Consider the following 21,368-nt stretch of genomic DNA (forward strand, 5'->3'; position numbering starts at 1 on the left):
TTTTCATGAAACCTCATGCTTCTGCTGAAGACAAGAGACTTTACTCCCTTGATGGCCAGCATGCCCTGGCGTTCTACTTGCAAAGAACCAAACCCATTAGACAATCGCTGAGACTTTTTATTGCCATAGAAGAGAGACTGTGTGGGAAAGCCATATCCTCCCAGAAGATTTCTGAGTGCATTTCAGGGTGCGTCCTAGAGTGCTACAGGATAGCAAAAATCTCTACCCTGGGAGTGTCACAGCTCACTCCATGAGAGCACAGGCCACTTCTGCAGCACCCTCTATGACATCCTGCTACAAGACATGTGCAAGGTGGCCACTTGGAGTTCTATCCACAAGTTTACTACTCTCTATGCCAGTGGTTTTCAACTTATTACACATTGTGGGCTACAGGTGCCAGGTGGCAGGGCAGCCCTGACCCTTGCCATGCGGGGCTAGGTGGCTGCCCCGGACTCCGCCACGCGGCTCCCCGACCCCGGAGCTTGTGGGTCTGGGTGGCTGCCCTGGGCCCTGACCACATGGGGCTGGTAGGGAACCACAGATCTCCGACCCTGCGGGGTCTGCTGGCAGCACCGACCCGGACTCACACCATGCGGGGCTGGCTGGCAACCATACCCCCCATCCCTCTGGGCAGTGGGGCGCCCAACCAGACCCCTCAGCGCTGGGCAGTGGGGCAGCTCAGACCCGTCTATGCCAGGCAGCTGGGAACCCTGCAGACCTTGGGGACACGGACCAACCTTTACTACACAGCTGAGTTGGGCCACAGCTGTGTGCTAATTTGGCCGCAGGTTGAGAACTGCTGCTCTACGCTTTAGTTCATGCCTCAGCTATGGATGTAACAGTGGTATCTGCAGTACTGGAAGCGTCTTTGCTACTGGCTTCCTCTCACCCACCTCCAGTCTGAGCACTGCTTGCCAATCCTCCATGTGTGAAATACACATAGGGACTATCGCTCAAAGAAGAAATGGAGGTTACTTACTGTATATGGAAGTTCTTTGAGATGTGTTGTTGCTATCTGTATTCCAAGGCCCACCCTCCATTCCTATTGCTTCGGATCCTGTTGGATTGCAGTAAGAGAAGGAACTGGAGAAGCATCAGCTCTCGCTGTCTCTAATATCCTCGGTCGGAAGCACGAGGAGACCTACAGCACCTGTGAGAGCCAACCAATGCTGCTTGGAAGAATCTCTGGTCTTGGATGCATAGCACATATGTACCCATGTGTGGAATATAGATAAGGACCATGCACCTCGAAGAACTTCCTGTTACAATAAGTAACCTCCATTTTAATTAGATGGATTCTGCACATTTGCACTCCCCAACTACCTTTCTCCACTATCTCAGAGTCCTACTTACCAAGGACTTGGGATTATGAGAGAAGGAACTCAGGCAGCTGGAGTGCCATGCCCTATTTTATACTTTCACTGTGGAACTTTTGACGTTCACTGAAGGGAAGGGTAGGGGAGGCGCATGAGTGCTCCAGTTATTTAGAATTCTACCAATTCAGGTTGCACCAGTTGGAGCATCCCATGAGTGTGAATATGTGTTGGTTACCAAAGAACCTTGTTTACAGCTAAGTAACCTTCATTTATACATCTAGGAACAAGAAATGCAGGCCACACCTACAGCATTTAGGGGACTAAGTCCTGGGAAGTAGTGACTCTGAAAAGCATTTAGGAGTCATAGTGGACAAGCAATGGAATACAAGCTCCCAATGCGATGCTGTGGCAAAAAGGGCTAATGCAATCCGTGGATGTATAACCAGGGGAATAATGAGTAAGAAGTTCATTTTACCTCTGTATACAGCTTTGGTGAGGCAGATGACCACATTTTAAAAAGGAGACTGAAAGATTAGGCAGTGCAGAAAAGAGCCACTAAAGAGGTTTCAAGGGCTGGAGAAAGTGACTTACAGTGTGAGACTTAAAGGAGCTCAATCTGTTTAGCTTATCAAAAATAAGTTTTTTGAGAGGTGATTTGGTTACTGGGTCTAAGTACTTTAACAGGGAGAAAATACCAGGTACTTAAACAGCTCTTTAATCTAGCAGAGAAGGGTATAACAGAAACAAATGTCTGGAAGCTGAAGCCAGATAAATTCAAATTAGAAATAAGGCACAATATTTTAACAGTGAAGGTGATTACCCATTGGAACAAACCACCAAGGGAAGTGCTGGATTCTCCATCTCCTGATGTCTTCAGATCAGGATTGGATGCCTTTCTTGAAGACATGTTTTAGTGATTGGACTCAATACAGGGGTAACTGGGTTAAATCTAAGGGCCTGTGATATATACAAGAGGTGGGACTAAATCATCTAATGGTCCCTTCTGACCTTAAATTCTGAGTCTGTGAAAAATGTAAAAATGTCCCATCCATTCAATTGCTCTCCTCCAACTCTCTTTGAAGTCCAGAGTGCTGATTCCCATCTTTGCAAAATGGGACATTCCAACTTTCAACCTGTTTGAAACAAGAAACAAGACGTGCCATCAATTTTGATCATGAGCAGCTCTCAGGCTCCTTAATCAACACCTTCCACCTCAACTGTAGATCAGCTCTTCTGTATGCCCACGCCTGAACTCAATAATCCCACAGGTCATTCTGAAGCAGAAATTGGATCATGCCAGACTGATTCTCATCACACCAGCTTGGCTGAGACAATGTTGGTTCTCCAACCTACTCAGTCTGTCGGCTTAACCTCCCATATCTCTTCCTCTTTATCCCGATCTACTGGCTCAACACCAGAGTCAAGTTTTGCATCCAGCATTCAGCACTCTGCATCTTGTGGCATGGATGCTGCGTGGCTAGATGAGAAAGAGGAACCATGTTCGGAAGCTGTTCAAGTGTTGCTTAATAGTAGGAAGCCCTCTACTAATGCAACTTTTTTTTGCCAAGTGGAAGCAATATTTTCAGTGTGGTCGCTAGCTTGGGGAATTCAGCCAATGCTGGCCTGTATTCAAGACATTTTGGAGTGCCTGTTACATGTTGTATTCTGGTCTTTCACTCAGTTCACTGAGAGTTCACTTAGCAGCTGAGTGTTTCATCGGCTCATCCAAGGGAAGTCAGTTTTCTTGAACTCCATGATATGAGCTTTCTAAAAGAGTATTCATTTCATCTCCACCCTCTTGTGAAAGAGTCAGTTCCGCTGTGGGACCTTAACACTGTCTTAGGTGCCCTTATGGGACCTTCATTTGAGACCCTGGAAACCTTTTCTCTGTCCCTTCTGTGCTAGAAGACAGCCACCTTTGTTGCTATAACATCTGCAAGGAAAGTAGGTGAGCTACAGGCCTTAATGGCAGTGCCTCCATTCATGCAGTTTTTCAAAGACAAAGTGGCTCTGTCGCCATATCCAATTTTGTTTTTTTTGGTTTTTTTGGGTCACAGTTTCATTTTAATCAAATGATTTACTCACCTGTTTTCTTTTCTAAACCACACTCCAATCTGGATGAACAGTGACTTCACACATTTAATGTGAGATGGTGCTTGGCAATTTACCTAGAGAGGACTATGGCTTTTGTGCATCACCTCATCTGATGTCTCCTATGCAAATCAAATGAAAGGTCAGAAGGTTCTTTGCACAAATGATTTCCTGGATGGATATCTTTTTATTATATCAGCAAATAATATAGCTCAGTCCATGCCTCTACAGAGCTGGTAGGGTCATTCAACGCAGGCCCAAGTGACATTGATAGCATTCCTCAGTAATGTTTCCATATTGGACATTTGTGGGGCTGCTACCTAGTTTTCTATATATTCTTTTACCAAGCACTATGCACTTACTACTGTGTCTAGTGTAGTAGACTCTGAGCCCTACCTCTTACAGGTAGTGCTTGTGAGTCACCCGCAACCATTTGAACAAGAAAAGATGGTTACTGACCTGTATTGTAACTTGTTCTTTGAGATGTAGGTGCAGATGTGTATCTATGACCCACCTTCCATCCCCTCTGCATTAGTATCTACTCTTGATCTTCATACCGAATGAATTGAGGGGTGGCTGGGTGGTGCTGCCCTTAAATCATCAAGGGAGGGCTAAGGGCCCAAGGCAGAAGCACCATCCCTACAGGTACTGCTAGGCAAAGTTCTCCAGCTTCAGTGCACTGGGCACATGCATACTTGAGTGGAATACACCTCAGCACGCACATTTCAAAGAACAACAGTTACAGAACAGGTAAGCAACTGTCTTTTAAAGTGTATTAACATTGTATAATTTGTCATTTTTGTTCCATGTTTATAGCTACACAGCTGCCAGGGTTCACTTGCAATTGGGTTGCTAGATTGTTATTCAGATTTATTTGCTATGTTAACATATTTTTGCATACTTTCAACACTTTTATTTAATTGGACCCTGAGGTATCCAGTTATTCTTGATTAGGGTATCTGATGTTACAGGAATCACCAGCATGGCTTTAGTAACTCAGTTGTCCTTGTATTTATTTTGGGAAAAGACAACTATGTATTCTGCTCAACATTAGCCATTGCATACACAGCCTGTTAGCAGAATTGCCACCTTATTAATGCTGGAGGAGAGGTGGGAGTAAAAAAGATGGACCCTGACTCACTGGAGTAGTCTCAATGTTATGATGACAAGACAGGATTTTTAATGAGAGATGTGCTCAAGAAGAGGACTGATTTTTCCAAAGTTATATTGAGATAAATGCAATAGTTATGTAATTCTACATTATGTAACTGGCTTGTAGGGATGGGTCTGCTGGAAAGGGCATATGGACACAGGGCAATAATATGTGATGAGAGTTCAAGGCTGTGTCTTCAGTTGTTGAGAGTGGTTCTTAAGGTGTTTCTCTCTTCTCTCTCAGTGGTATGTTGTTTAAAGCATGACTGACTGTTACAAGAGTGTATTCTATATTACTTTGCTTGGTTCTATTATGAGAGTTATGCACTGTTTCTATTGTTAGAAGGGCATGTTAGTGTAGGTATTAAGTACAAAGGAATATGTTTAATACATCAGTGAAATGGAAAAAGGAAGTTTATTGCTACTTTATGGAGTGAGGGATGAAATACTGCATTCCTGAGCTTATGTTCTGTTTAAACTTACAGATCATTATGTAAATACTAGGAACTGAAACAGCCAGCTGATTATACAGAAGTGTATTTTTGCTTTAACTCCTTCTTGGACTTCCGGCTGCCACAATTCTTGCTCCCTTTCTTCACTCCAGTCCCTTCCCAAGCTCTTGAGTTGAAGTACTGGAGAAATTTTTAACATAGTTGAATAATTTTGTTTGTTTAAAAGGCCTTTGACCGTTAAAGCACATTACATGTTAGCATAGGTAACTTCCAGGAGCAGTGGAGAGATCTCCTTAGTCTTTTGCCAGTGGTTTTGCTCTCTTAAAACAAACACTCCTATCCACCCACCCCCAAAAAGCAAATTTCAGAAGAATAATCCTTTGTGTCATTTTCAGGTTTTTTTCATGTCGTATTCCCAATATTCATTTTTCTGTAAAGATTGAACATAATCAAATATATAGTCAACGTGAAAGCCTGGTTTGGTGTCTTTATGTATCTTTTACTGAATCTGGTCCCAGAGCTACTCTCGCATATCGTACTCATGATCTGGCAACTTGACTGATATTTGGCCTTGGGTTATCAGAAATAAATTATGATTTGTCCTAAGCTGTACAGCTTGCCTCCAGATATCAAACTGGGTCTATTGTAGAAAGGGGGCTAGGACTTAAGTTCAGACCTACTTGTCCTCCCGCAATCTGTATTTTATTTGCACACATCCAGCTATTAGCTAGTTTTACAAGTACAAACTGAAAGCACCAGTGAACATTTACTGATGTATTTTAAGAATCTGTGAAATGTCAAAAGCCTCTGCTACAGGAACACGTTAGTGACACATTTCCTTGCAATGAGAAGATAAGAATTACCTGCTGGATCAGACCAGTAGTCTAGCTAGGCCAGTATCCTCTATTTGACAGTGTGTAGCCTCACTTGCTTCAGAGGAAGGTGCAAGAAACTGCACAGTAGGTAGATGTGACATAATCTGCCCCCTCAAATTAAAGTCTCATTTTAGACTGTAATGGTTAGAGATTGGCTTAAGTCCTGAAGCATGTGTTTTTTTCTCTCCCCTCCAAAGCTCTTATTTTATTACGAGCTGTTATAACTCTGGACATTTAGCCCTGTGGAAAATCCACATATTACATCTTTAGGACAAAGACCCAGAAACAATTGACAAAATTTTTCCCTGGTGCATCTACAGTTAAATACATGGAGTCACTTTAGTGATGAATTTGGGCCACTGTGTTTCCCATAAACAATATACAGGTAAATTGGTAGCTTAGTGAGTGGGGTGGGCTAGGGGAGGAAGGAAGAATTCTGACTGCCTTGTCAAGTCAGAAAATTTTAGCAAGTGTTAAGCAAATGTTTCACAGACAACTGTTTCTTCTACCAATAAACTTCAGCTACATGTCATTCTGTGAATCTTTTTATTGTCATCCTTTGACATGATGAATACTTACAGCAGTATGTAAAACAAAAAAGATACAGTTAAGTCTCTCGTTTAATTCTTGGCATCACTGCATAGCAGTCACGGAATTTTCACACAATCTGTTACTTCCTTTCAGCTTCTTATACATGACGTACACACACACACACACGAGCAGAATCCTAGTCCAATTGAAGTCAATGGAAGCTGATTTCTCCGGCACCAGGGTTTAGCTCATGTAGTTGTATTAGGTATGTGTATGGCTATGTAATACATTTTACAATAAACATGGCATTTCTATACAATTTTGTGTTCAACGATTAACAGAATATACTGTACATCCATGGCAAACTTTTTATGCTCTGCATGTAAAAGTTTGTGTACCTAAAATATAGGATGGCTTATAGCAATAAATGATTGTTTGCACCAACGGGAAAGTAAAATGTACATATTCTTTCAGTACAGCTTGCCTCTTTTTTTGTATTTGCATGCTTGGTTATTTCAGATTTAATCTTCTACTGTAAAAACAAAATTAACATAACACAAACCTTTATGCATAATTACCAATGAATTACAAGTACTGATCTTCTGTGACACAAGTCAGGCCAAAGGGACCATCTTATATCCAGCTCAGTTCAGTGACACAGACTGGCTATCAGCAGGGAATAAATTGTGGTTGGTATGCTGACTGACTGGCCTGATGAAAGTCATCACTACTACAGCTTGTGTGGTGTTCAGCCATGACTGGGACTGCTGCTCCCATGAGAGCTGTTGGGCTTTTATTCTTGGTTTTGGCTGACTTAGACTGTTGAGGCTACTAACACTAAGGGCTAGTGAAGTGTCTGTGATGCAATGTGACAGATGGTCCATTTCATTTAGTGTGCTGCTAGTGGTGTAAATGGAATTTCTTTCATACAACCTTACAATATAGGCTTAATGAACTGAACAAGTTAAAACAATCATAGAAAGAAAAGAGCCAGTAGGACATCTATTCTACTTGCTGTATTAAATCAAATAGTTCCCTTTTTGGTTGGTTTGACCCTTGCTTGGTAATTGTTTTGGGTAGGTGTTGTTTGAAGAAAGATGTGCAGTACAATCCTAGCTTGTTTAACACATATTCTGTCACTTCTCCTTTTGTTGTGCTCCATGGGAATGCTGACCAAGCTTGCTGTGTTTTGGGGCTTAGGAGCCTTATGCTATAGCCTTTTCAATGCTTATTTGTAGGCTGTCCCCTTCATCTAAATCATGTTTTATCTGAAGCCTTGAGGTGCTCCACAGTGCACAGTAAGTCAGATGGAAAGCCAGCTCATATCATTTTTGTCCAGTCACCAACTCTGGTGACATGGATTCTAAATCTACACTCTTTCTTCTACCATGTTGTGCATAGTGGCTGACATTATTGTGTTGTGCTAATGAGTCCTTTGGCTGCTACTGTAACTTGTCTACTTTTCTTACATTTGTTTTGTTTAAAATATGAAGAATGTCTTGGGCGAAAACAGTGACCCGCTGCAATGTCTCTCTCTCTCTCTCTTTCATGTTTACTTCTGTATTTCTTTCCTCTTTCTTTCATTAGTGATCTAAATGCTGATCCTCTGCTGCTATTTAAGGCTCTGATACAGCAAAAAAAAACATACTTATATGCTTTATGAATCAAGGCTAATAGTCTAAACTATTTTCCTTGCTTTATTTAATTTTTAATTACAGCATTCACATCTACGGCAGTACATAATCGTTCCTTTAAGAAAACAAATGTGGGTTTTAACCAATATATATATTTTTTGTGTAGGAGTATGCTTGAGAGCTCTCTTCAGTATGTGCTTCTAAAAAGCGAACCAAACTGGAAAACTCTTGAACTTGAGCTGTGCAGCTCCAAGAGGCCCTCTTAGAAGAAGTAAGAATTAATGTACATAGGTCTTCTATAAAGTGTCAAATGCAGCTAATGGGACAAAAGTCCATGTCCTTCTCTTCTGTGCAAATGTTTCATTTTTCCCTACCTTTCCATTCTATTGCCCCATTCCCAGCCTGGGGTTTTACAAGTATTTCTGTGCTCCAAACAAGACAATATATAACACATGAATCAACAGTGTATATTTAGTTGCTGGTGGTGTTGAACTGAGTGCATCAAGTGCAGTCAGACGTCTTCTATGGGGAAAATAAATGGTGGAACTCACCCAGAATTCCTGCTTTTCAGCACAGAGCCCAAAACTGTCTGGTTGGCAGGCAGCTGCTCCCAGGGCTCACTTCACAGCCCTCTTTTGACGTGAACCAGTCTGGAGCACCTGAGGCAAACTAGCTTAGACAGACCACGGCTAGTATAATTTCTTTGATTTACATGTCATTTAGGTAGATGCTGAAGCCAGCCTGAATTTCTTTCAAGTATTGTTTCACTAGTAAAGGTTATTGTTTGCAACTTTGCAGGTGTGTGCATTTCAGTTTCATGAAAAGAAGTCCTCATCTATTTTTAAGAGCAGCTCTTTCAGTTTAGAGTAGTTAGAAACTTTAACTTTATAAGGGTTGACATGAATAACAGATTTTAGGTGCTAATAATAAAAGTCCAGATTGTACTGTGGACATCATTGGAGGCCTCTGACTGTGCAAAGATCTGCCCCAGGATCTTTTTTCTACAAACTCCTCAGAACAGCAAATTAAAGTATGAAATGCCACAATGATCTGACTATCTCTACTAGCATGTAGCAACAGAAACAGCTGGCAACATACAATATTGAATAGACTTGTTTCATTCAAAGCTATAGAACAGCTTTAAAAAAAAGTCTTCCAAACTAACTGGAGAGAGGTTACATTTATAATTAAAAACAAACAAAAGGGAAGGGACATTCTCTTTCTCACTTCTGGAGGGACTTAGGCAGGCTTTTTATCTTCTAAAGTGCTGTTTATCCTTCAAGGGCTCTGTGTTGTGAGTAACACATGTCCTGACTTATTCTAAAGTGATGGAGTAGCAGGAGGAAATATAGGTCCTAAAAGAATGCAGCAGTGCAGGCTAACAAACAATAGAAAGGGCATTCATTTCGATCACAGAAAAGGCAACAATTGTGTTTTGGAAGGAAGGGAACATATTCTTGTTCCACTACTTAAGCAGTGGTTCCTCCCTCCCTGAATTGCAGGCACTGTTAGTAAGATCAGATAGCAAACTGCAATGTGATGTGTGTCCTGCTTGGAAGGCTTGAGGAAGAAAAATGTTCTCATTGTCCATTATCTGCTGCCACACAATATAAAATGATAGGAGAGGACCAAGCTATCTGGCCCAACATGCTTCATCTTTCCAGTGTTATCTAAATTTCACCTTTATACTTCACTATGTGCTTCAGTCCCCTTCTCCACTAATTGATTCTACGCATATATTACTGATTACATGCATAGCCTTCTTTACTAAAACTTAGATTATGCCCTTAATTGATTGGATCTCTTATCAGTATGGAAATTTTACCTCTAACAACATCATTAAGCCTTTTTATAATTAAAATATCCCTTATTACTTTGCACTTTTACACCACGAGTAAACACATAATTTTCAAACATTCTCTATAAACTGTGTTGGCCTATGTTGCTCTCTCTCCAAGGCAATCATGTCACACAATACAATTGTACTACTATGGAGCCTGAAATGGAGGACAGCTTTCTAACAGAAAACTCTTTCTTTAAATAAGATTGAGTAGAAAAAATAGTTCTGTAACAGCATTGCACTTGCTATCAGAGTAATACGCTAAAAACAAACACCTGACTAACACCAGTTAGTGCCCCAACGCCAAGTCTCATCTGACTGGAGGAACTTAAGGGACAGGTTCCAATGAATGTCCCAACAGAGGATGTTTACGGGGTAGGCTACAATGCACATCTTTCAAAAATATTGGAAGTGAGAAGGGGAAGCTCCAGAAAGCTACTGCCAGTAATAGTTAAGCAGGAATTTACTAGATTGGCTACAACATATTTTCATTCACTAAGTGAGATTTAAAAATGATAAAAGCTGGATAAAGTATTTTTATTAAGATGGGGGGAAATACCTAAAAACTTATCTAAAGCCTAAAAAATAAATAAATAAAAAGTGACATTACAGTTCTGCATCATTTGAGAAAGCAAATGGAATCTAGAACTGCCAGAATGCCAGGATCAAAACCAGCATCTAACCCTCACTTGGGTGTGTGTGGCACTGTAGACTACTCTGCTACATAATAAAAAATCAAAACTCATGACTATATGTTTACCAGTTTGAACTGTAAAATAGATTGTGTAATATTGCTGTGGTTTAAAAAAAATATCTTCAGGCTTTGTGAAGCATCTGATTAGACTGAGTGTGCACTATGCCATGGATTAAACAATATGAATTCATATGGAATGCATGTGAAGTTTGCAGAAAATGCCCTCACAGATTTCATTCTTTTATGACCTCTGCTGGAAGGCTGAAAATGAAAAGAGAGTTCAGATGCTATGATCTGAACAGCTAGCAGTGAATGATGCTAAAAGTTAAGGCCTTTATCTGCAAACAACAGTGTATTAATAAACTCTATACCATATTTACAAATGCTTTCTCTTGTATTAAAACTAACAGTATTCTGTTCACAGTGCCATTGTTTATACAGGTAGCAATCCCATAATACTTCAGTATTTTGGCATGGGAATCAGTAGCGCTTTGTATTTACAGAAAATGTACACATGGATATAAACATGTCATTGAAACAGAGTCATCAAAAAGATAGATCTGGTAATGTTGCAAAGGTTTAGACTGTACAACACCTTCCCTTTCATTTGCTAGGGACTGCTGTTCTCTACAGGGAGAAGATATCCGTCTCTTAGCTAAAGTGGCATAAAAATGATTAACCAAATGAGCCTTGTCCCACTGAGTTGTATGTACATAGAGTTACCTTGGTCCAAGGTTTCTTGATCTGTTGTCTAGTGCACAGAATACAAAAGTTAAAAAGGTTTTTTAATTATTTTAATTATTAAAATGATGAGATTCTCTCCTCTGTGCACTCTCACTCAGCCAATGTCCTCTGAGTTCTGAAGATGCTGGTGGTTTAATGCGCAGTCCAGCTGCCAGACTTAAAACTGTGTATGGCGCTCTGGGCCTATATACAGCTACCTGTCACAATATGAGCCAGGGTGAATGAAATATGTTGACATCTCCCATGCTTTCTCTCTAATCCTCCCCGTTAGTTGGTAGCCACTTACTGGCCCAGCTTCATCACTACTGAATGGAGTTCCTTATTCAAGCAGTTAATGATCAGAAGTGATGAATGGCTTCAGATATATGTGGAAGGATAAGGAAGAGGAGAGAGTGAATTCAAAGGAGCTCAGATTGAAACCCAGAAGCAGGGTGGGTTTATTCATGAGGACCCTTATAGCTTCTGCTTCTCTTTTTCTTCCCTTTCCATATTGTTGATGATGGCCTTACAGTTCCTGACGATTTGGCTTACTGTTGTGACTAATAAAGAAGATGCAGCCATACTATAAGGAAGAGTCAAAACTGGCACTATGGGATGTCGCCTTCATTTAAAGTTTGCTCTTCATTTTCAGTCACTTGACCTGAGTGGTCATTGCGCTGGCTACTGCTGTGTTGCTTGTGGAGCAAACTCCTCCACTTGGCCTTGTTTCTCCTGAGATGGCTTAGCATATTTTCGGATAGGGGAGTGTCTCCTGTAAACTTGGCCCATTCCTCAAAGAGTGGCTCTACAATGTAGGTCATGAAACCTGGGGAAACATGAGACAAGACATGTAAGGAGCAGTATCATTCACCAAATGCCTTTCCCTGCAGTTTGGGTGGTTAAAGTGCAGTGAACAAAGTCACAGAACCCCAGAGACAAATAACAAATAAGCCTCTAACTCACACCCTTAAACTGATGGTTATGGAATATGTATCCTCTAGGACCATTGCAAAATCAGATTGGCAGGCTCTGTCTGCATAATAATTGAAACCTGTATAAGACAGCACCCTTTTTAGGCAACCTCCTGGCCTGAAATCTCTCTCAAATATTCTCTCACTTACTGTGTACAATTCTACTCTACCTATATTAGACTTTTTTTTAAGCAGCTGATTTGTATCCTTCCCTTGAATGGTTGTTCAAGATAGGTTTCACTGTATGTGTGTGTGTGTGTATACCATGTGACTCATGATTCTTATGGTCTACTTTGGAGCTGTACATTAACGGAGTTATTTACAAAGCTTAGTCCAAGTGCAAATCCTTGAGTCAAAAATGAACTTATGCTCTTATTTGGAAAGAGCTGCAGAAGCACAATTAATGTTTTGGGTTTTGGTTCTGTTCAGTCAGAGGCTGTGGGTTCTTGTAACATAAACTGGATTAAAAGGTCACAGAAGGGCCCTTTTGTGTATGGCAGTGTGCATACCAGGATAGTGGGCTAGAGCTGTATGTTGGGCTATAACATGGAAATTATCTAGTATCTCTGAATCTTGGGAAGGTATCATTTTTCGAACTCATGGATAGAAGGAGGGATTTTATCATCCACATCACTTTTCACCCTGCAGCAGGCACAATGAATATTTTAAGAACATCTCTATCTGAGGAGGATTTAATACTTTTTTATATGACCAAAATCATTTTTGACGGAAGAGAAAACAAATGAAGGCCATGACTGCAGTTTGATCTCAAAAGTAGGCTGTAAAACTAAAGTTCTGCTTTCAGTTTCTCCTGAAACTGTTGATTGCACTGATTGTGTAATAATGCAGCATAGGAGATGTTTATAAATTTGCACTGCTGACTGGGAGACCCACTGCAGATTAAAAGAATTTTGTAAATAAATGAACCAACACAATGCAAGCATAATGCATCCTAAAATGTGCTCAGTTCATCAGACATATATAGTTTACTTTTACAAAATAGAACATTTACTACAATTCAGAAGTATTACACATATCACCAATCCAGTCTTAATATTCTAATGAGACTGTGCTATAACACTTTCCTCTTCAATCTTAGCTGAGAAACAAGGTGAAACAACCATATTGTGTGAAGTAGTGCTGATCAGAGATGTTCTGCTGTATTTTAAAAAGATAATATATATATTTTTTTAAATGATATTTGCCTTCTTTAGCCACTGCTAACATAATTATTTGTATTCCCTATGTGAATCTCACAATCTAGAAAGGTCTGTTTCAGTTTCACTCTTTGTGAAATCTGTTACTAATGCTGCTGCTCCATAGAAAAAGATTCCAATCCAAAGCAGTGTTTCATATCAGCTAAGATGAACTTGATCTCAGTGGTGGAGTGAATCAGAATTGCCCAACTCAAAGCAATTACAAAGGGAGATTCAAAATCATCAGTTATTTACTATCATGTTTTTCAACTTGTTTCCAGCTCATGTGTTCCATGGCTTGGAGTAGGGGAGAAGGAGCATACAAAATGTAAGAACACAGTTCTTCAATGGTGAATGTTTGGCACAGTATCTGAAAGGTTACACAACTGCTCAGTCATGCACATTGTCTGAAACAAGGTGCATTTTGAAAACACTGAGTAAGAATAAACCATTGGGCTGTTGGAGTGGTCTACAAACAGTGCATTGGAGCCTGAGCTTAACCTTCAGCCCACTTTCTGGGATGGGAGGGCTGTGAAGGCAGCAAATTCAGTTCTTGTGGCGGAGGGAAAGCCTGTGCCACTTTTGAATGGATCCGCTCCTGTCTCCTGCTGCTCAGTGCAATGGAGCCTGCTAGTCTTGGCAGATCATGGTTGGTTGCAGTGTGAGAACTTGGAGGAAGAAGGAAAGGAGGAAAATCAGGACTCTAGAGAACTCATGGAAAACAATGAATGATTCATTCAGAGTCCTTGAGAAACCATCTTCCGCTGGCTCACCAACTAGATTACATGCCCACTGCAGCATGAGTACTGGATTATGGAGTATTTGGTGGGGATTTTTGTGGGAGGTCAGAATGGGAAGCAGGGTTTGAGTTAGTTTAACTGGGAAGCACTAAATAGGTAAAAGGTTTCATGAAACCCTTTACTTCACTCAGGACTCACAGCAAACAAGTGGCATATTCCACTAAGTGGGATCGTGCTGCAACTGTCTGAACTTCTCTTTGAGGACCATTCATCCTCGCATGCTGCCACTGTGTCACTCCTCTGCTTGTTTACATTACGGCTGGACTCAGCCTTGCTCTTGGTTTATCTGGCCTGCTTGGCAAATGGGTTTTATTTTCATCCTATGTTACTCCTGGGGTTATTGAAGTTTTTGGTATAAATCTACACGTCTATCTTCTGCTTAGCTTGTGTTGCACCTTCAGGGGGTAGTGCGGAGGAGAAAGAGACAAAAGAATGAAAGTTAAGCTCACCAATTTGTATACTAGGTATGGAGTCCTTCTGCTGATTACAAAGAGGGCTTATTTCCAATTCAAATTTTTGTTCCAGATCACCTACCAAAAAGAAAGGAGAACAACATTTTTGCCACTTGGCAATATTGAATATGATCTTTTATTCCTTATAATATGGATGGAACAGCAAATTCTAGGAGAATTGAAATCTGCATTAACCCTTACATTTCATCTCCATTTGATGTCCTGATGGACATCACCATTTTAAAGACAGACTGCAAGTCTCAACATGATCATACAATGGTTCCACATAGAAATCTGCAGTTAGAAATCGGAGGCAGGGCCTGTTATACATGCCTAAACAAATAAAACCAACAATTTAAGATGTCACAGGAAATGACTGTAAGCAGGAAGATCCTCTGCTTCATAGAAATCAAAGTGGAATGTATCTCAATCCATGACCTGCCGAGACAGCTGTTCTCTCTGGGACAACACAGCTACGAAAACCCAGGATGAAGTATATGAAAGTTTGAAATGTTAGCAGTGGTATAAGCACGAGTAGTGTGGATTGGGCTTGGGCGTTTTTACCACCATGGGACTACTTTGGTGTGAAACTGCCTATAAAGGCCAGCTATTGCTGACAACCATGCTCAATTGTGGTTTAAATTTGTAGTGGACATGTAATGTCAATAAATTCAGTACGCCAGAGCACTATGCTTGCTCTTCTACCATCTTCACCCCTTCCTTTAGGCTCTGTTAATACTACTAGAAAAGGGATTTAACAGCGATTAAATTCCACTACATCCTCACTGTGTTGTAGAACAATTTGGCCTGGCCTGTGCAGATGGAGCCAAATGGTATGTCGTTACCCTGTTAAAAACCATGTTTAGCTTTGCTCTCAGTAGGGGTTAGAAAATGTTTACAGTTAGGTTGCATTAGAACTCGGCTTAGTGGTGAGCATGTTCAGACTGTGTCTAGTTTCCCTGCAACTGTAAGCAGAGGAGAAGGAAAAAGCAAATGTAACACTCCAAGGGTAGGAACTGTAGTCATATTTTGGAAAGCAAAGGAAAACAAGTGATGGCTGTGTAATTTCTGAGCACTACATACCCATGGGACTTTCAGCTCAGAGCAGATAACAATGACCAGAGATTTTGTACAGTTAATTGAAGGTTCAAGGCACAGCAGAACCACCCTCACTGACACCGTCTTACAGGGGCAATCAGATCAAAGAAATACCCGCTTCTCTTCTATTTCCTTTCCTCCTCTTGCCCCTCATTACCAATCACATGCAAAATAAGGCCCCATTTCTGCTCATCATCATATTTTTTGGGAGATTTTAGGGGGAAATCGGGTAGTTGATTGCAGAGCAAACGCCACTTGAGATTAGCCAATTTCTCTCTTGTCACATTAAGTGCCTTAAAGAACAAAGTGAAAGGATAATTCAGTATGTCAGAAGACTGACCTTGCCGGTAGAATTCCTCACAGACCCTTTCACTCCACTGCTTGCTCATCTGCCAGAGTCGGCAAGGATTGCAAATGTCAGCACACTTCAGCGCGATCTGAAAGTAAAGGAGGAGAGTGGTGGTGGGGAGAAGAAATTATTAGCTAGCGATTGTTCAGCAGTGAATTTATTGCACTCTGAGGTGCTGTGAAACTGCTGGGCCCTGCAAGCTTGCTGCCAAGATGGATTCAAGAATACATTATAGAAACTGAGCCCTGCCCAAATGTGCCGCTTCAGGAAACAGCACTTATTCAAGCCTGTAACAAAACCTTCATTCAGAGCCCCATTTTATAGTAGCGAGAAAGAGAGAAGCACCACATTCCAAGTATGCATAGCCTCTTGGATATGACTGATGGTGGGCAAGCCAACAAAAGCTTCAGCCTGACTCCTGCTGACTGCCTGCCTTGGCATCCATCAATGAGGACAAGGAAATGAAGAGCCAAGCCAGTGTGAAACTATTCGGGCAGCACTTCTTTATGGTGTCAGTGAGTGACCTTACATATCACTTTGATTGTGCTTGGGTTTAAAATGTGTATACAGTCAGCTCAGAGGGGTCAGCTGTGTTTTTGTTTACTGAGCTAAACATAGGACCTTCTGGTTTGCCCCTGACTTGTTTTCACCTTGCTAGCAGTGGAAAGTGATTTGCTGCGGTAGAGCTGGGGTAGGACTGGCAAGGGAAGGAATTATAATCAAGTAGCTGCTGCTTCTTCAGAAGAGTAAGATATGCAATAATCTGCCGGTCTTGCCTCCTTGAAACAAAATGTCTTCTGTGTGCTTTCTTCCCGGACAAAGTACATCTAGTTGATGGGTTTATTATTAGACTTCATGACAGATAGGGCAAAATGCTGATGCAGATGCCAAAGTTATAGGGATTGCAGATTTCACCTATGGTAAAAGTCATTACCTCCTTTCTAGAAAATAAATGGAGGTGGAAAAAGGGCGCAACTTATTTGGTAGGCACCGTGGACTCTAGTCATCTAGACATGAGACTAGAAATCAAGAGACCTGCATTCTAATTCTAGCTGGACACTAACTAGCTTTGTGACCATAAGAAAATCATTTATGTTCTCTGAGCCTTAGTTTCCTCATCTGTAAAATGGTATAAAGAAGTAAACTACTAAAGTATGTTTTATAAGTAATATTGAGGCCAGTCAGTTTAATCCAATAGACTTTGAGGAAGTGGTAGCACCTTCCCCCAATTCACAGGTCTGAATTTTCACAGGAAAGCACAGTTGTTTTTCATGTTTTCTCCACTGGAACCCGTGCTACATTTTGCACCATCATTTTGCCTGATCTGTTGTGAAGCATAATTACAAATCCATTGCCTAAATGTAGTGGTCCATGAAGAAACCAGGCCTAAGATATTTTGTTCAAGGAGGCAACTCAGGCAAATTAGTACATATATTACTCTTCTGAAGGAGTAGTTACCTGAATATCATTCCTTCCCTCACCTGACCCCAGCAGAACCTCAGCAAAGTATTTTAAGCTGGCAGCAATTAGAGTTTGTTTTGAACTGATGATAATTACTTGAGGTGTTTTGTATGATAAAAGCTATTTAGGAGCTATTTAGGAGCAGGCAGCTTCGTGTGATGCTATTTCTACAGAAAAAATGCAGCATACAGCTACCTTTAGGCTAATAGTGAAGGTGATGTAATGGGTGGAAATTTGTTCTGAAAATACCATTAACTACTGCAGTATAGCTGGAAGAAGCAATCTGAGTCCATTTGGTTTTAAATTAGATTTGGTTCTTTCATTATCTGAGGAAGCACTGCCATGGCAGTGGTTTCCTCCATGCAGATGCAGATTAGGAGCATCAACGAAGTGACCACTTCTTGGGCACCTACTGCAAGCTCCTCTGTGAAAAAGCATTGTCAGTGGCTGGAGTAAGAGGCTGAGCTTCCTACCCTCTGCTGAAGTAGCAGTTGCCACAACAGGGCAAGGGGAGAGAGACGTGGCAAAAGACAAAGTGGCCTGCAACTCAAGAGGTGAATAATAGTTGATCCTTTGCTGCATCTGCTATATTCAGATTATAACATAACACCTGGTACCTGGGGAAGTATTGGAGGTACGTTTTTGCTTGCTTTGAAACATGCTAGGCGACAGCAGCAAAGCAATTAAGATGGTGGGTAATGGGTACCCTGAGGCTGAGTTAACATACATACACTGTTCCTTTAAGGGGAAAAAAAAGTACCTGCAGCATAAAATGTCTGTCTGGTGCATCCTCCAATCTCAGATCCTTATTTTCGAGATGAGCTTTCAACCGGGTCAAAAACTCATTCTGTCTATTGATATCTGTTGCCAAGATGAGGGAGCCCAGCTGCTGTTCGATATTCTGGCTGTAGGCAAGAAAAATGAGCCCTTTTGAACATGGGATTGTTGAACATCAATAGTTTTAAACTACTTCATAGCCTGCCTCCTTCTGAGTATTATGTGATGACTCAGCTAACAGACGGATTCCACTTCATTGTTCTCCATTGGGATAGCTTGCAGGAGACCAGCAGTTTAGCTGGCAATGGGATGTATGTGGCATAGGCTGTGTGGTAGAATAATCATGTTGGTGTAAATTGCCCAGGGAGCTTCCATAAAGTATTGTGAAGAATGCAAACTGAACAGCAGTATGTGTTATTGAGTGAACACAAAATGCATCCAGAAGAATTAATGTCATAGGGTTTTAGACTGGCAGCCACACAAACACCAAGGCATTGTACATTATTTCTTTAAAGAAGGACTGAGAAGAAGGGGATTGGATGATTTAGGAAATTACTAATGGGATAGAAAGCCTGTCCTTTCTATATAATCTGTTTGCATTCTTCCCAAGTTACCAGTGATTAAAAATTAACACTGGAGACTGCTTGATGGTTAACGTGAAAAATTTGTCTCCATACATTTCCCAAGGATCAACACTGCAATTGTTTGTGTTTGCTACACACAAACAATTGCAGCAAAAACCAGCACGCAATGGTCAGCTCTGTCTATGTTCAGTCTCTGTTCTTTCTGCTGACTGCCATCTCCCTCTGCTCAGAAACGGACAGATTTGAAGCACATTCTTCTGGTAGTGTGGGAGACACCTAGGGCATATCTACCCTAGCCATGTCTTCTATTTCCCACCATTGTTAACACTAACTCTGAGCAGGTTTAATTGATATGGTGTAAAGAACAACACCCACAACGGGCAGCCATCGGTGCCTTCTCAGCATTTGGCCTCCTAACCATGCTAATATTGGTGTAGCTGAGCAAGTATTAGCAACAGTGACAAACTGGTAGATAATATTCCTAGTGAAGCCCCAGCCCAGGTGCATCCCACATATCATACCTTTAGTCCCAGATTTGGACCTTAGCGTCCAAAATATGGGGGTTAGCATGAAAACCTCCAAGCTTAGTTACCAGCTTGGACCTGGTACTTGCTGCCACCACCCAAAAAATTAGAGTGTTTTGGGGCACTCTGGTCCCCCTGAAAAACCTTCCCTGGGGACCCCAAGACCCAAATCCCTTGAGTCTCACAACAAAGGGAAATAATCCTTTTTCCCTTCCCCCCTCCAGGTGCTCCTGGAGAGATACACAGACACAAGCTCTGTGAATCCAAACAGGGTGACTCCCCCTCTCCGTTCCCAGTCCTGGAAACAAAAGCACTTTCCTCTTCACTCAGAGGGAATGCAAAATCAGGCTAGCAAATCCAACACACCCAGATCTCCCCCTGATTTCTTCCTCCCACCAATTCCCTGGTGAGTACAGACTCAATTTCCCTGAAATTTCCCAGTAAAGAAAACTTTAACAGGTTTTAAAAAGAAAGCTTTATATAAAAAAGAAAGAAAAATACATACAAATGGTCTCTCTGTATTAAGGTGACAAATACAGGGTTAATTGCTTAAAAGAAATATGAATAAACAGCCTTATTCAAAAAGAATACAAATCAAAGCACTCCAGCACTTATATTCATGCAAATACCAAAGAAAAGAAACCATATAACTTACTATCTGATCTCTTTGTCCTTACACTTAGAAACAGAAGATTAGAAAGCAGAAACTACTTCTCCAAAGCTCAGAGAAAACAGGCAGACAGAAAACAAAGACTCAGACACAAACTTCCCTCCACCCAGAGTTGAAAAAATCCGGTTTCCTGATTGGTCCTCTGGTCAGGTGCTTCAGGTGAAAGAGACATTAACCCTTAGCTATCTGTTTATGACACCACACTACCAGGCCAATGTGCTTTACATCACCTTCAGGAGCGGGTGAGACACTAGCTCAGCCTCCAATCAGCTTTTGGCCCCTCTTCTTATGGTTTTTAATCAAGCAGTGAAATAGGCTATTCGTTTGTTTGCCATGGAATTTATCAGGATGTTTCACATGGGTGGCACTTACGTCATTTCCGTTGGTAGATGGGCAAGTAGCCTAGATTCTCGAAGCATGCCTATTGTTGATCTCCAGTGATGATTTTCTAACACAGAGACATTCTGAGGAGAAAGGAGGTAAGGAAATAAAAAGACATAGTGGATAGATTTCTTATATTTAACAGAGATGCCTAAGATTTGCCAGACCTTATAAGTGATCCATCTCATCAGGTTTCCTGCCACTACCAGTGGACAACACCTGATACTGCAGCCAAAGACCCCAAATCTCATGGAGTGCCTAGCTAACTTAAATGCTATAGGCATGCCAAACCTCAGGCAATCAGGTCATGCCAGGAGTCAGATGTCTTCCTACTGCCGACTACCTCAAACACACTATTATTTTTGAGACCTTGGCATGCACTAAGGGCACTTAAAAAAATTCACACCACCACTTGTTTATTAAATAGTTGCAAAGAAACAAATAGTATAGATGAGCCGGTAAACAAATTCATTTTTCACAGTGTTTTAGTAACATCATAAGTGATAAGCGACAAAGAGTCCTGTGGCACCTTATAGACTAACAGAAGTATTGGTGCATGAGCTTTCGTGGGTGAATGCGTCTGACGAAGCAGGTATTCACCCACGAAAGCTCATGCTCCAATATGTCTGTTAGTCTATAAGGTGCCACAGGACTCTGTCACTTTTTAGAGATCCAGACTAACATGGCTACCCCCTGATACTTGACATAAGTGATGTATCTGTCCCTTCTATTTTTGTTCCTTTTTTTTGTTCAGTTTCCATCTTTTCTCTTCTCTTTCTCCCCTGCTCTCATTTCTT

General features: G+C 41.2%; 1 protein-coding gene across 4 annotated transcripts in view; it reads right to left on the minus strand.

Annotated features, from left to right (window-relative positions):
• Window positions 1–21,368, minus strand: part of PDE7B (phosphodiesterase 7B) — a 708,282-nt gene that overhangs the window by 423,936 nt on the left and 262,978 nt on the right. For 3 of the 4 annotated variants that reach the window (XM_050949720.1, XM_050949721.1, XM_050949718.1), the window contains 5 exons: window positions 20,563–20,654; window positions 18,396–18,540; window positions 16,166–16,262; window positions 14,725–14,805; window positions 6,435–12,134 (listed from right to left, as the gene is read on the minus strand). In XM_050949720.1, the coding sequence (XP_050805677.1) occupies window positions 11,917–12,134; window positions 14,725–14,805; window positions 16,166–16,262; window positions 18,396–18,540; window positions 20,563–20,654 (633 nt within the window). In that variant the 3' untranslated portion in view covers window positions 6,435–11,916. Of the gene's footprint in view, window positions 1–6,434; window positions 12,135–14,724; window positions 14,806–16,165; window positions 16,263–18,395; window positions 18,541–20,562; window positions 20,655–21,368 lie in introns of those variants that run through there. The other variant, XR_007773895.1, reaches the window with a different exon arrangement.

The sequence above is a fragment of the Gopherus flavomarginatus genome, chromosome 4 (genome assembly GCF_025201925.1).
Source record: "Gopherus flavomarginatus isolate rGopFla2 chromosome 4, rGopFla2.mat.asm, whole genome shotgun sequence".
Classification (NCBI taxonomy): Eukaryota; Metazoa; Chordata; order Testudines; family Testudinidae; genus Gopherus; species Gopherus flavomarginatus.